The sequence below is a fragment of the Leptosomus discolor genome, chromosome 7, assembly GCF_034619465.1.
Source record: "Leptosomus discolor isolate bLepDis1 chromosome 7, bLepDis1.hap2, whole genome shotgun sequence".
NCBI lineage: Eukaryota > Metazoa > Chordata > Aves > Leptosomiformes > Leptosomidae > Leptosomus > Leptosomus discolor.
In genome coordinates this window covers 16,743,273-16,759,791 of record NC_141397.1, presented here as the reverse complement: position 1 = coordinate 16,759,791, position 16,519 = coordinate 16,743,273, and the positions used below count along the sequence as shown (strand labels likewise).

Below are 16,519 nucleotides of genomic sequence, written 5' to 3'. Positions count from 1 at the left end.
CAAGAAAGGTGGGGCGGGGGGGGGGGGGGGGGAATTCACAGCACTAGCATGTTATGGTTTAAAATTACAGCTATTTGTGTAATGCCTGAAAGGCAATGAACAGAAGAAAAAGAGAACTTCAGGACTTTATTCACAGCTTTTCCTAACATTTTAGGATACAAAGATCAGACTAATTACCAAACAGTCTTGAGTTGAGCAGGGTTCACTAAACACACGCGGCTTGAGGAATCAGGAGAGAATTTACTTGGCTGCATCATGAAAGGTGCCAATAAATTGTTCAGCTGGAGAGTTAACGTAATAAAAAAAAATCATTTTTTATGTTATTTTCTTTTGCAGTTTATTAATTGCTGCCTGAAATACTTTTCTGAAACACAACGAGCTGCAAATGAATTCATGGGCTATTAATCTGCTGTACATGGCACTGGAGGGAAAGCTCATTAGGTGAGTTGATGCAATTACTGCTATTACATAACCATCTTCACAGAACATAGAGTAAATTATGAATAATAACATTCAATCTAAGTTCCTCCTTTAAACGTTAAAGCTGGCAAGCGAACGCTATGCAAAATCAGGGGGAAAGGCTAGAACACAAAAGAGGCAGACCCCAAAAGGACAAGAGCAAAGCACATCTGCTTCTTTGAAGACACCAAACCGATGCAAAAAGCAAGAGATGTTTGTTCAACCATGGGAAACAACGTGCAACAACTAGAACCCGGTTCTCTACAAGAGAATTTTAATTGTATATAAATCATTTTCAGCTACCCTGCATAACAAAGTGTGCAATTATCTCTGGCAGAGGACAGACTGACGCTACAGCATTGCAGTTTTTGTAGCAGGAAGACCCTTCGTATTGGCTTTGCTCTTATCTTAAAAAATCTCTCCATCAGTGATACTGAGCATTTGGTGTTATCTTTTAAAAGTTCTCAGTTTCTCAGTCTGAAAAAATAAATACGAGCATTCCTATCTGACCAGCAACTGAAAAAAAACCCAATCCAACTTTAATGAACAAAATGAAAAAACTGTGGTCTGGGAGGGCTTGGCCACAGTTTCTCCACTATCTATATCCTCAAATTCTTAATTTCATTGATATTTTCACAGTTTATATCTTTCACTTTCAAAGCTCTTACAATACAAAGTCTCCCAGCCCCTGTAAAAAACCTCATCATTTTCACCTCTCAAGATAGGAAAGCTAGTTTAACCAGCCTGTACTGTTTAGAGAGAGGAATTAGTCCCAGAACAGAACTCAGGGTTTTGCGATTTCCACTCTGATATTTAGCTCATGCCTCTCGAGAAAGCAAGGCGAGTCAGTAGGCGAGGCAGCTTTGCTGGAATTTTTGAAAAAGCCCCCAGCCACTGTGTGGTATTTAGGCATCTAGTTAAAAATCTAGCCTGTAGCAAAGCAGAAACAATTCTTCAAACCAGTGCTTTCTGCTGAATTTTTTTGCTTTTCTGCTAAAAAGAATTAAAAAACCAGTTCAGTTCTGAGTAAAAGCACCTAAACAAAGATTTCATGCATTCTAATTAATTCACTTTTAAATTGCATCAATGGAATCTGTATGAAATTCTCAAACGTAACTATGCAGACTAGCCCTCCACTTAGCCACTCATTGGAGATACAATCGCATTTCACTAAGGAGTCTGAAAGAAAATGGAACAGAAATATGAAATAAAAAATGCAAACATGACAGTTCTACAAATTGATGTTTCCTGGTTGCCATTTAAACCAGAATTAAAATAAGTAAATCAATTAATTCTATTGTTCAGTAGCAGAATGTAATCATATGCATGAACATTTAAATACTCTAAGACTTTGAAGTCTGTGACAAAGAGTTACAGACATCTCTGTGCAAGCTTAAAAAAAAACCCAAATATGGAGCACAAAAACTGGATTCTCTCCACTTCATGGTAATTCCCCTGCATTCCCTCCCTTCCTCCTTCGCTCCCTCCAGAGAGGTTAATTGTAAGCAGATTTACAAATCTGAACATTGCTTCAGTGCACTGAAGCAATCTGGAACAATAATTCTGTGCCTTTATAAACATAATTTTGCTCTGTTAGAGCTCACTGCAGATGAGGTTTATACCATGGAGGGCTTCTCTGCATCACACCCCGGTATGTGGGCTGGGTGCATGTCTGAGGGGGACCCCAAAGATCATCGAGCACAGTGACAGTCCTTGCAGCCTGCAGATTTTATAAAAGAGGATGGAAGTGGAAGAACTGCTGGGCTAAGCTGAGTAGTTCTGGCAGAAGGAAACTCCATTTTCTTCCCCCTTGTAGCCTGCAATAAGTACAGTTTAAGTTTTCTTTAAGGGCAGGCTTCACCCTTACAAAGCTTATGTTCCACCATTCTGCTTGAAAGAGTCCATTATTGGTTGAGAGTTTTGACCGGCTTCCCACGTGCTCCCTTGATCGCAGGAGGCAGCGCCGTACGCGTGACCCCTCGCCTGCTCCCGAGGACTGAGGTCTGTGCATCCAGGCAACAGTGTGCTTCTTGCTGACACCTGGGGTCAGGCCAAGGATGGTGCTTCAACATCAGCTTAGAGATCACGTAATAGAAGGGCAAAGGTTAGTTTCCTAAGGCTCTCCATCACATAATGAGCCACTGTCAGCCTTAGTAGCCTTCCCACTTCAGCAGCAAAAAAAAAAAAAAAGAATCCTGTGTGATCACGATGTGTTAATTAAAAATAGTAACAGGCTGGAAGGGTAAGAAGGATAGAAACGGTTTAGAGTGGGGGCCAGAGCCTCAGCTGCACCTACACACTGTCCTGAGCATCCACCCATGAACTGCCGTGGGACAGCCACACAACAACCCAAAACCTGATGCACTGCTGCTGGTGGAGGGCCAGCTCTGGGCTGTTGCACCAAGAGCTGCAGCTCAGGTTGCAGGGGCACAAGCTCAACACTTTCTGGAGGAGGAGGATCAGATGAGAGACATCAGGGCTTTATTCCAAGCTGTGTTTTGCCCCATTGTAGGATGATAAGACAGTCATCACTAAGCTGTTTCCCCTCACACCCTTTGTCTTGTCTATCTGGAGCACAAACTTTTTGCAACAGCGACTGCACAATGAAAGACAGTCCCTGCACTAGTGGGATCCAGTTTCAGCGGGTCTTGCAGATATTATCACAAGGCAAATAACTCCACTCCTGCCCTGGAGGCAGTCCTGTTATTGACCTCTCTTGATCAGATCTGGGGAGTAACACAGAGTCGAAGATAACTTTTTTTCCCTACACGAACAAAACAAACTATAATGAAATGCAAATTCAGTGCATTCCTTCATCTTCTCACTTCATTCTCTAAACCAAGATAAAAGCATACAAGAAATGCTCAGCACCCCTTCTCTTCCAAGTCACTGTACCTCCATTCTTAAAACCTTGCTTGTCACACTGGCGAGGCAGCCAGTTCTCATCTCATCTCTGACATTTGTGTGTTACTGCTCATTAAGCTCAAAAGGCACATGCAAGTACTTTTGCATGCCCTTTAAAGGCAGAACAAATAAACACAGGACCGTAGCATTTAAGCACAGATTTTTCTGTATACTGAAATTCTGCATTTACTTCTTCCTAGCTCCTGGGCACAGTCCTTGCGGTTCCTATTTGCAGCTGCCCACAATGATTACCTTCCCCATTTGGGACTGGTTTGACCATTGTGGGTTTGTTTCCCTATAAGACTTCTCTGATACTTTTTTCTGTCCTTTGTTCATGGCTTTCACGTTACAAGCTAACAGAACTGTAAGAAGACAGAAAAACAAAATGTGAATAAGGTATTGGGGGAAAAGAAAAACCTCTATCTGGTAAGAAAAAGCTCACTGACAAATGTGCCTTTGTTTACATAAACTTCTAAAGAAATGGAACTGAAACCTGGAGACACATATGAAAGAAGGTCAGATAAGAAAATAGTTTTTCAAATCTCTTAGGCAATTAAAAGCTCCTGTTTATGAAGGGATAACATGGAATAGCTTCAGACTTAGTTCTTAAACCCAGAAGATTAAGACATGCTGCATTCAAACTGATGACATTTAAAATAATTTCTCTATTCCTTTGCAAATGCCTTCTACACAAATGCAGCCAGAGGACATTCCTCACTTCTCCCCAGTATCCTCTGTTCCCCCTCCAACCTGCTATCCCCCTTTCAGTTCCTGTAGTGGTTTGAGATAAAGGCAACTGCCAAAGGGCAATTTCACTCAGTTCACCCAAGGAAATAGGCAGAGCAAAACCTTAATTCTTGTTGGCAAAGCTCCAGTTACCCTATGGGAGAAAACAATCCATCACCTAAAAGGCACTAAGTCTTTATACTTTACACTAAGTAACTTTGGTTAACATGTTAGAAGTACTGCTGGTATTTCCAAAACCTACTCTGATGTGACGTTACAGCATTTAATAAGATTACTACTTCACGTCAACAACAAAATCCTTAAGAATTCAAGACTACTAAGCCCTCAGGTGAGAAAAGTATTTTTTCTTCTCTTCTAAACTGCATCATACTGCAGTTATCAAGGAAAAAAGCTTCATGTGCACAGATATATATGCAGTCAAATACCTATCAATAAAATCCTCCTCATTCAATCTTACATCTTTGTGCATCTTTGTATTTAGCCTGCCTTCTCCTTTACTCCCATCACAGTCTCCACTTCAGTAAATCCATACATAAGAATAGATAAGTGCACTTCAGGCACACAAGAAAACTACAAAACCCAACAAGGACAGTGAAATCATGGAAATCCTAAGGCTTCCTAAGTTGCCTGAAACTTGATGTTGGCCCTTTTCAATAACCACAATTTCATATTTCCATGAAAAGGAGTTGGAAACACTGCAAAATGATCCTAAAGATGTATCTGTTTTTTTCTCTGCTCCTCAACACACTTCCTCTGAGAGGAGAGGAAGGGGAGGGTGGGAGAGAGCAATAGGATGCAACCAGGAGGGACCAGTGTGACTCTGGGACCTCTTCGGCTCCTGCCAATGTACAGAGAAGGGAACTACTGGGAAGTCCCATGCAACTCAGGAAGGAGAAACGCTGAGGATAAGAACAGGTTTAAGTCACAGTTCAGTCATAAATGTCTCATCAGTGTCACATTTTTTTTTTCTCTGGTCTTAAAAGTCTCTGCAAGGAACTCCTGTGGGTGAATTAAAGTAAAGAAGTGGTGTTGGGCAATTTTCCCCCCTCTCTTATGCACACACTGCAAATTTCTGTAGTGTTTATTATTGGAATTGACCTGCTGAAATCAGGAACATCACTTATAGAGGTAAAACCCCTGCACAATCAAATCACTACACCAAAGACTTTTTTGCTACTGCAATCACTCCAATCAAAACTGACAAAGTTTCAGAAGCATTACCCCATAGGGATTCGAGAATGGCTTTTTTAGCTAAGTTTTCATGCTTGACAGGGATATCAATAAACTGGAAAAAGAAAAAAATCACAGGTTTCTACCTAAATATTTTAAAATGTTAACTTAAAGGGCAAACCAGAGATTTCTAGAAAAGAAGAGCACTTTTTTTGTGCACTTGGCAGCACTTTTACATAGTCAGGTTTACTGGCTTTGCAGGTTTAGAAAAGGATTTGCCAGCTTGTTTCACCTTTTGGAGAAGCTTCAACCAGTAAGAACAGAAGACTCAAGGCTGTTGTACTGTCAGTTTTGTAAAATGGCACAAACTGGCCCTACCACTAAAAGAACAACCTCTGGCACAAGCACCTGCACTGGTGCAAGGGAGAAGGTGTAAGGCTGAAGAAGGCTGCTGCCTGCTCCACGAGAGACAGCGGGAAGCCCTCGTGAAATGACAGCCTGGGCTGACATTGAGCCCAGCAAAACCACAAGCCGGTATGCAGGGCAGAGGGAGGACTGAAACCGAACTTAAGAAGGCAGCGCTGCTCCCCTTACACCCTTGCCCCAAGAAGCCGTTTCTACAGCAGATGGGAGATAATCCAATCTTAAAGCAAGTATCTGTGACGTTTGTTCTCTTAGAAAACTTGTTGAAATTACCTGCTTGGACACTCTCACATCCACACAGGGTGGCCAGGCAGTGTGTTGCACTGAAAGTTCTTAACTGACAGCATTTAGGTTACAAAGTTAAGGACTCAGAAGCTCGTGAAGTACTGGTCTGAAGTTGTGTACAAAATTCACAGTTCTTTCTCTGCACATGAATGCAGATACTGGCTTCAATCACATAATTGCATAATATTTTTCTCCCCTGCGACTGCCACACATACATAGGATACGACAACTAATAAATTGTTTCTGAAGACAACTTACATTCTTTGGACATTCCCACTTCAAAGCACTTCTGTAGTCTGCAGTACTGGCAGCGATTTCTGGTAACTTTATTGATAACACAGTTTTTATCTCTGTGACATGTGTAAACCATGTTCTTCTGGATACTCCTGCGGAAAAAGCCCTGAAATCAAGAAAAAAAGAAATCAAATGAACTTTTGAGCTTCCCATAACCCTTAGAGACAGGTACTAACATTGCTTTAAAATAACAAAATAAATTTGAAGGTGTAGCTGGAGTATAGCATCTTTAAAAACTCAGTCTTATTATAATTTAGCACTGTTTCTTGCAACGTTAAGACTCATCTCTTAAACAAAAACTAATTAAATAATGCAACCTAAGGCCAAAATAAACAAAACTAGAACTAGTAATGGCATTCAGGAAATGAAGTCCTAGATTTTACAAAAAAGCGCAAATAAAAAGGGCTTGGGCTTATGGATGTAGTAATGAGTTGGTTAAACAACAGCCTTCCTAACAGATCCACTTGGAAGTCAAACACTCATTCAACAACTGACAGACTCTCTCAGCCTAAAGATCCCATCTATTTTTGTTCGTTACTACAGAGTTTCTCTAGTTCAGAAGCTGCATGTAAAAAGAGAAATAATTTGAAACGCAGGTCTCAGAGCTGCTGGAACTCCTACAGCCATTAATGAGGCTTCTGCAGGTGGAAGAGTTCCAGCATCAGGTTATTGAGTTGTGAATGTGTAAAAGTTGCCAATTACAGCATTTTTTTTCTTACTCAAGATACAGCTGTGAAAATAATCAAGTAATTACAATGATCTTGAACAGAAATTAAAGAGAACTAGAGGTCTAGTTTCTACTTAAGAAACACCATTTGACTGGATTCCTCCTTCAGCAAGGAAAACAGAGAAAACCAGCCATAAATGGTAAGATTAGCTGGCACGGAAAAAGGGAAGAAAGCAAGTTAATTTATTTATCTGCACTAAAAATCAAGCTTTAGATAATATCATATAATAATGAAGGAAAAAAAAAAGAGGATTAGTTTAAGCATTGTAGAGCTCAACCCACAGATATTCAGTGAAAGTATTTCTGCAACAGGCGTTTGGAAATTTGACAGCACTATTTAACCTTCTCACTCAGATTTTGAAAATCATTTCAGCGCAAGCACCAGGGTCAAATTTCAGTCAACATTGTAGCATTATGGAAGAATAGTTAGCAATTTAATACTTGTTAGAGGGCTTGAGAGGTTAAAACTCTTCAACCAGCCACGTGTTTACACCCTACAGGGAAGTGGTAAACTTCATGCTGCGGATGATAGCTCTGTGCCCACAATGCATTTGTCTAAGGATGCAATCATGGTAAGCTATAAAATTGACTCTCCTAGAAGCACTCACCGAGATATGAAAGTAGTTCAAAAGCCAAAAGCCCTATCGTTCAGAGTTAACTGGGAGAGTTTCTGGCCATATGACCAGGGAGTGGTAGGGCAGGCACAGTCAGTAACGGCTGGTCATAAATTCCTTGCACACCCAACATGCTGTAGATGCTAATGTTATGAAAATACCTCAAATTCACTCAGAACTGAAAAATGCCTCCTTAATCACGTAACCCCTGGCAATAGTTTTCCACAGCTCTTGCACAGGCAAGCCTCATCCTGAGGTTAGCTCCTCTGATTTAGAAGATACTTAATACTACCATCAAAGAGTTAAACAAAAACTCTTCATTTCTTTCTTTTCCTTAAGCTACTGGACACAGAAGAAGAATTTAAAGCTATTTGTTTTGACAATTTAAACCTTTTAAGTTATCAATAACTGTTATTTTACATCCCACACTCTTGATCATTAACACTGCTTGAATCTTTGCATAGGAAAGCATGGCAAGCACGTATACATTTGTGTACTTGCCGAGAAGAAAATTTATGGTAATAGTCACTTACTACTTTCTGGCTTTGATATTCCTCTAATTGCGATGCCTGTCCCTGCAGTAATTGCCAAGGATGCTAACCAGAACTGTGAGAAGTCTACAGCATCTATTTTGGTTTAATCCAACAGACAGAAAGGGTGAACTGTGCTGGTCCAAGGGTCTCTATACGGGCTATTCAGTCTCCACTTTTCAGTTAGAAAGAGGCAGGGGTAGCCAAGACCGGTAGCTTCCCCTGCAGCCACCCTAGCTTAATCCAGGTCTGCATGTAAGTTAACACACATGGTCACGGATGGAATAACTCTCGTACCACCAGCCTGACAGAGCTGGGAACAAAATGGCTCAAACAAACAAAAATTACCCTCTCGCACAGCAACTGTATCACCTTGCTGAACAACTGAAGTAATTTGAAAAAAACAGCCCCCAAAACCTCCTCTTTGTCTGCACAGGCTTTGGGGCAGAGGCTGCCACGTATCCACGCTTGAGAGACTTCTGGTTTACTAACATAGGCACTACTTGAATCGAAATAGGAGCTTCAAAAGTGTCATCCAATACAGGGAAAAGAGGAAACGCCCTCCTCCAAATATACCTGTACTTCACCAAAATATAACCAGTAGCTAATGGCAGCCACAGATTGATTGGTTGTTCTGATGTTTAGGTGCAGGTTCTGCATCCTTTCAACCTAGGCTTTAATTACAGCCCATCAGGAATGAAAGCAGAGAAGGCCGTCTCAGTCCGTACCATATGAAGTTGACCACATAGCCCAACTTCTGCAGGAAGCAAGTATAAAGCATTCATGAATTCATTACTAATATAAAAGGCTTAAGAAGAACAAACTCAGAAAAAGCACATCTCCAGTTCAAAATGAAGACAGTTTCTTCAACAGCCTAACCTCCCCAGGCAATGTCCTAAAAGAGTGAAAGATATAGACGAGGATATTAATTGTAGAAGCTTAGACTGTCATTTTACAAATTACTTTTTAACACCTGAACTTGATTTTCTTCCTGGAGTTACTCACAAAACAAAAAGAAAAATTAACTTGTTTACCTAAAATATTCACGTGAAAAAAGGTATAACGTGATCCTGGCTCAAAACTAAGGACATGTTTCTCAACAGTATGTTAGCGCCCACTCCCCAAGTACTCTTTCCTAAGACAACACTGGGATACCATTTCTACTAAGATTTGTGGCAAGCTCATTTTAAAACCTCAGCAATATGTCACCGAGAAGATTTGATCTTTAAATTTTCCTCTGGACTGGCACTAAGACAGATGTCCAGATAATATTACTTTGTTTCTTTGCATATAAACCCCAAACCACAGCCATCATATGAGGAGTGACAGCAGTCCAAGCACAGACGGGCGAGGAGCGCTTGCTGGGGGCTGGGGCTCGGTTTCCCCAGCTGCCTCCATAAGCCTGGCACTGTGCAGCCACAAGTTTTAGGTGGCACTGCAAGCAGGGTCATGTCCAGAAACATTACCCAAATCTGACACTGAGGCTAAAAAGACAGACAGTGTCCTGTCAATCCCTCTGTGGGGGTTTGTACCTCACCTGCTTTGGTTACCTGCAGCTCTGCAGCAAAAGAAAACGCTGCAAGACTCAGGGGTGGGCAGAGCAGGCACTTGCTGCCCCACTGAACAGAAAATCACATTTAAACCATTTTAAGGCTGGGTTCCAGATAGCACGGGTATAATACACTGGCCTGCTTACTAAAAACAGCAAAGTTAGAAGGAAGCCTAAGTTTTCCTCCAAGTGCTTTTTGTCAAATGACTTCCATCTGATCTCACAACCCCAACAAGAACCCCAAAACCCAAGAAAATCCAAATGCGACCAAACCTTAAGATGTTAAGAGACAGCAGACCAACACTGCTTATAAATTAATCCACTTCTAGCGCCTACTGATTCTTGGAAAACAAGCTACTACTTACTATAATACATTCACCTTGAAAGCAATCTGTTTGGCTGAGTATTTACATAAGCAATTTTTTATGCAAATATTTTAGCATCCCGTCCAAATGAACACCCTGTGACGGGAGATGAGAGACTCCTGTGCCAAAAACAAGCACAAATGATTCTTTCTTTGTAATTTAAAATGCCTTATGAATATATAAAAACATTCTGTAAGACATAAAGCATTACTGTCATACATAATTGTTTTCTACAGCACCTACAAAGTACTTGAATTTAAAATAGAGGAAGCTACTGAAGGCCTATCAGGAACAGTGATTTACTCTAATATTCCTTTTATCCACAACTTTTGAAAGGAACACAGATCTTGCGTTTTTATTTTAGCAAAGACAAACAAAGCTTTGCAGAAATCACACTTCTGAATTAATTCCATCCTTGTGAGCTGCCTTTGTCCGCATCCTTTACACAGAGCATTTTGGACAAACATTTCAATTTTTAATCTCATTTTTTCTGTGCACCATGCCACGCTCCTCTCAGGCCCACCAATCTTGTTATCTTAATAGATGACAGATAGAGTATCACTCTGACCATGCCACATTAGGCGTCCTCATTTACCGAGTGCAAGGAAAAAATGCTGAGTATAAATTATTCAGAAATCTATTGTATCAGCGTGTGTTCTCTGAGCATCCACCACTGGCAGAGCAGACAGATTATTTTTCACTTTTAATTGTGTTGATATCTTATCTGCTGCTCTGAAAGCAGAGTGTGATACATGAAACCATATGTATCAAGCAGCAAATAAACCCAGTTTACTAGGTCTATTGCTTAGAACTAAATAACCTATTTAGTCAATCTACCTTCAACACAATGCCAAAAAGTCCCACCTCATCCCACTCACCACCTATTTTTGTAGTATTTGCCTGTGAGTGTGTCAAAATTAGAGAGCTCAGTACAGATCAGTGGTGTCCAGTGAGAATATGAACTATTTCTGTAATATTTTGAATGCCATTATGCCACTGGCTATCTGAATACAAAGCAGCTCATTAAGGATAAGCCCTCAAGATAGTGTTAAAGTGTTTAAGCTTATGAAGTCTTACAGAATTGTTAGCATGAACTGCTACCCTTACACATCGGATAGGGAATCTATACAACTCCCTGTCCTTCACTGTCCAGTTGATTTTGGCAAGTCAGATGATTTAGAGATCAAGTTATGCACATTGCATGAAGAGATGGATCACTGGATCTCAACAACGCCTTAAAAATATTTTGCCAGCATAAGGCATGCTAAATCTTATTTGCAGATGTAGTGGGCTTACAAGTTGAAAACTTGCACTGCAAGCCAGGGACAGGGTAATCAGCAGAGAAGGGCTATGGCAAGCTCAATCTGTTTGAACAGCCTGCTCGGTTCATCTGGTTCAGCTTTGATTACCCCCAAATACAGGCAGACAGCTACGACTCCTGCAGATTTAGAGGCCATTCTTTGCTAAATTTGCAAAAGACATGAAGTGTATTGCTACTTTATCATAAAAGAAACAAAGGAGTAAGAAGAACTTTTATATAGTACAGTTTATCAGTCATTTATAAACTGACTGACTGATCTCTGAAGGAAAAGACAAAACTCAGTAACAATGGAAAAGAAAATCCAGTCCACAACATACCTGAAACCCCTGCCATTATTGTCAAATAGTGGCTGTACAAATATGTACCTTTTTTACAAAACAAAGCTGTTTGTGATGCATAGCCTCTTTTCAATCCATTTATTTTAATCATTCAAGTTACCCCCTATTCTTGCTAACCCTGTAAAATGTACTTAGGCAAGGTAAGGACCCCGTTCCTGCTCTCTGCAGCATCCACAGAGACATTTAAGGTTTCTCTCAGTGATGAGATCTGCACAAAACTACTTTATTCTGTGTCCAGGGAATTGTCCGGGTCCATTCATGAACTGAATGTGGTTTGCAGTGTTTTTACTACAGACGGCAGCAGTCACGGAGCAAAAAACCCCTTCTCACGAAGTCCTGGTAGGATCAGCAGTCAGGTTAGGGCAGACACACACAATTTTTAGTTGTTAACCAGGAATATTTGCTCTGAAAGGCATTGATAACATGCAATCCCACAACTGGAGTTGCATAGAAAGGCTTATAAAAGACCTAAAAGCCCCAGCATATACCGTTAAATGATTCCGTATAGTACAAAAGACACTGTAAAATGACTGCAGGCAGAACACGAGACCCCACAAGTAATGAAACCTGCCAAAGCAGCTATCTAAAAGGAAGCTAAAATAAGCATATTCCCAGTTGCACAGCACTTTTCCGGGATGTCTGCACTGTCTATCACGCTTTGGAAATCACAACTTGCAGAATAAACAAATTAATTGTCTGACATTGTGGCTGGAAACCACCGCCGGCACAAAATGGAAGCAGCTACAACAATAAGTAGAGGAAGGCTTGCTGCCAGGAAGCAGGGAAATTGTGCTGATGATGTATGTTAGGGCAGGACAGGCAGATCTTTGCAAAAACAAATGAATAAATGCTGTTAAATGTCAATAGCTTGTAGAGAGCACCTAGAGATGCCAGTCACCCAGCAGCAGAGCGGGTGGGCACCAGCCCATCCTGGGAAATGCTCTGGGTTTGTCTGTTCATTGATGTAATTTCCAGCAGAAACTCTCTGCTCATCACCCGCATTTCATTTTGACTAGCTATTTATTCTGCAGATGAAGAACAGCCATTACCTTCCATGGCTGAAGAAACCCAAATCTGCTATTGAAACCGGGGTGGGGATGTTGTGGGTTTTTTTTTTTTTTTTTCAAATTGACAGAACTCAAAACACTTCATAAAAATAAGCAGGTGTTATCCCACACCTAGCATATGGCAATACAGACCTGCGGACCTAAAAGCAACCCACTAAGAGGAAAAAAAGGCCTATTCTCTTTTCAATATTTTTACACAAATAGAAAAGTTTTAAAGGCTTCAGGGTTTTCTCATTTCTTAAAAAGATAAAAAGGCCCAGAGGACAGGGACAGGCAGATGAAGAAGGTGTCACCGCTCTCTAAGCTACCAAAATGAGGGCGCTCATCTGCAACTGAAAAAAATTCTCCAAAGACAGAGCAGGCCATAAAATCCCAATAGTTTCTAAAGTGAAAAAAGTCTTGTGGGCCTCAAAGCAAGAAAAAGAGTCCAATTTTGACGACAGAGCCTGAAGGAAATTATTCATGGGGCTACGAATGCCAGTTACCTGTTAACCACTGGTGAGGCTGGAAAAGAACCCTGTTTTTCATGGTGCCCCACACTAACACACCTTCTGATTCCACAAACCTTGGCCTAATGTTAAAAACGTGCCCCACACCATCAAAATGTTGATTTTTTTCCTGGGGAGTTTGAAACGCTTCTTCTGGCCACCTGGCACAGAAGCAGCTACCAACAAAAGGGAGGAGATGCACTCAATCGGCTGCAAATCTGCAGCAACCAGATTTCTCCAGCGAGGGTACCACAGCATCCCTAAGACTACACATGGATTTCTCCACAATTTCGATTTTCACTGAACTCCTGACCTTTTTAGCAAACATGTCAAAGTCTCCAGACAGAACAGTCATCACCTTGAAACAATATGTGAGGGGAAAGAACGGCTGAGATTTTCTGCTTCTCCACTTCAGTAATTTAAACAGAGAGGAAGGCGTTGGTATGCACTTCCATCTGCTTCCTTCAAATTAAAAAAAAAAAAGGAGATGAAATGTATACAATTAAAAAGTTACAGTTAACTTCCTTTCAGTAATGTCTGTAGGATGATTTTTGGCCTGCTAGGAAAACTCCAGATGGGAAAAGTAATGAATATAATTTAATACGAATAACAGGAGATCAAAGAAATGCTTTTCTGAGTTGCAGTGCACTGAGTTATTTCACACAGTTTAATGGAGAACTCAGGAATGAATTATTGCATTTTGCTATTTTCTTGTATTTTTGTTTATGCAAATCAATTCCCTTTAACCTAATTTGTGGAGGACCAGACCTATAACCCAATAAAACCATAAAATGTCACTGTGATGGTCACACAACTGGCTAGTACTTATCCAAAAGCCTGTATGTTGTTAACTGCTCATTGGTTTTTTCCTCTCTTCCCCTCCAGTGCCTCAGGATTTATACCACCAATTAAGACAATAATGAGTGCCCCAGGTTGACCTCCCAGGAGCAAGAATTAATTAAGCGCAGTATTTCTTCGTAAAGAATGACACTTTTCCAAACCATTTATGTAGCTGCTCTCTTGCATGGAAGGCACAGTATCGGGAAAGACTTTCCCAATTGTTATCCCCCAAACGTAAGACTGAGTTTGGTTACACTCTTAATTTGGGTCTCTGTTTTATTCACTGGGTTTTCAGTTGGTTGGAGCCAGGGGACCATCTTCCAAGGACAATGTTACAATTTTACTAGACATACATGGGATTTTTTTGCACAGAGCTACCTAGGAAAGACACTAAGCAACAGCTACTCTAACTGTGTAAAAACAAACAAAAAATCTCTGCCAAGTTATACACATGCAGTGACATGCAGATTCCTGCAGCAGGCAGGACAAGGAAAAGACTCATGTTAGCTATGCAATTACTATGCTTCAATTACTTGTAGTAGTCTCTCAAATTAGCCTCTCCATTTAGCCGCTGGCAGAGATGGAAACACGTGAAGGGGAAAGGGCAAGCTCAAACACAAACCTACATGGGAGAAAGAAGGTATGTGCATGCTCCAAGGAAATTCCCTGCACGGGCAGGCTTGGCGTCCTCCTCCTCCCCTCCCAGCCTTCATCACAAAGGCTTACAGAGTTCCTGCACATATTTGGCACCACAGTTATTTATCAGAAGAGGCAGGAGGACTTTCATGAATTGTCAGCCAATATAAAAATCCCTGCATTTCTGCACTGTCTGAAATTTATAGAGGTGCTTGTTTCTAACCCACTATCAGCAAATGAATGTTTACAGCTCAGCTGAAACAATAATGCAAACTATGCCACAAATATTTATATATGCCTGCAAGCTGGCTGAAGCACAATTCCCCTTGCTGTAGCAGAGGGATTCACACAGTTTGCATGCACAGCCAGCTGTTCCCTGCTCTCTCCCCAACCCACGTGGAGCCAATGCGGTGCCCCAGCCTGAGCCCAGCTGGCTGGGTGGGTGCTGGCCCAGCACCCGCCTGCCAGGATGGGTGGCGAAGAGCTGGCTCCGGCCGTGCTGCAGCATGGCTCCCACTTGTCATCAAGACCCAGCATGTTTCTATTCTCTTTGTCCCACCTGGGAAGAGTTTTAAAATATGCCCGATCTGCAGCACAGAAGAAGTTTCTGAGAAGGGATGAAGCGACATATGAAAACAATGCAGAAAGCAACGCAAAAATATTCATGGACATAAACATGCTAAAATAAACCAGATGTCTTAAGCATTATGCTTCCTGGTACATTTGTTGGGCATCCATCCGAATGACTCCTCAACACACGCTCATTATCTCCCCACAATTTTTTTTTTGCTCTTAGTTTCGACAACTGATCTTTAAACAAATACGCTGTATCAGATCTCCTGAAATCTAGCAAATAATATCTTGTACTTACTACTTTATGCTACACTCTCATTCCCCCACATTCAGCGACAAATATATAAATTCTAACACAGAACGACCCACTAAAACACTGTAAAATATAAGAGTTTAGTGAAACTTGGATGCCTGGAGACTAGAAAACAGTTCAAGTAAACACACAGAAATATGCAAGTCTGGTGCTCTAGCACTGGCAGTAGTCAAGGAAAATTACCTTTCCACACTGCAGCTGAAACTCATTACCAAAGGCGACAGCAGAGGGATAACTTGGAGCTGGACCAGCTTGGCAAACCCACTGTTTTTAAGAGTGAGATGGTGACCATACCGCTCTGCCCAGTTCCCATACACAGTCGAAGTATACACGATCAAAATGGTCTCAACAACATGGAAAAGCAGGCTGAGAAAGGTGGATGCAATGCAGTCTGTGCCAGTGCAAGGGATTAGCAACTGCACAAGGAGAAGAGGAATCAACTGACTAGTTCCTCCAAGCAACAAGGACTCTTAAGGTAACACTAACTGGAGATATATATCTCAATGCAAAAACCGACACAAATCATGCTGAGATGCTGAAAAGCATCACAGCTTACAGGATAGATGCAGTGCAGCCTCCATCTTGCCCGATGTTGGGCACCACTGTTCATTCAGCCAAGCCATAGGGAAGCAAGGGAGAGTCTGGAACTGGGCAACTTTGATGACAAGAAAACATGACCTTTCAGAGATGAGTGAATGAACTGGGGCTGATTAATCTAACACAGGAAAATCTTAGCAAGATGTTTTCCTGTTTTCTCCCTCCCCTGCCAGACTTTAATCAATGGCCAGATTCAAGCACAGAGCTCATATAATCACAAGACGATCATTCTTTCAGTTTACGAAAATCACATGGACTTGGGGTGCGATAAAAGGTCTT

At 41.2% G+C, this 16,519-nt stretch overlaps 1 protein-coding gene across 4 annotated transcripts in view; it reads right to left on the bottom strand.

The window, feature by feature from the left end:
• RARB (retinoic acid receptor beta) overlaps window positions 1-16,519 on the bottom strand; it is a 193,633-nt gene that overhangs the window by 40,183 nt on the left and 136,931 nt on the right. For all 4 annotated transcript variants that reach the window (XM_086468632.1, XM_086468633.1, XM_086468634.1 and 1 more), the window contains one exon: window positions 6,247-6,388. In XM_086468632.1, coding sequence (XP_086324758.1) covers window positions 6,247-6,388 — 142 coding nt within the window. The remainder of the gene's footprint in view (window positions 1-6,246; window positions 6,389-16,519) is intronic.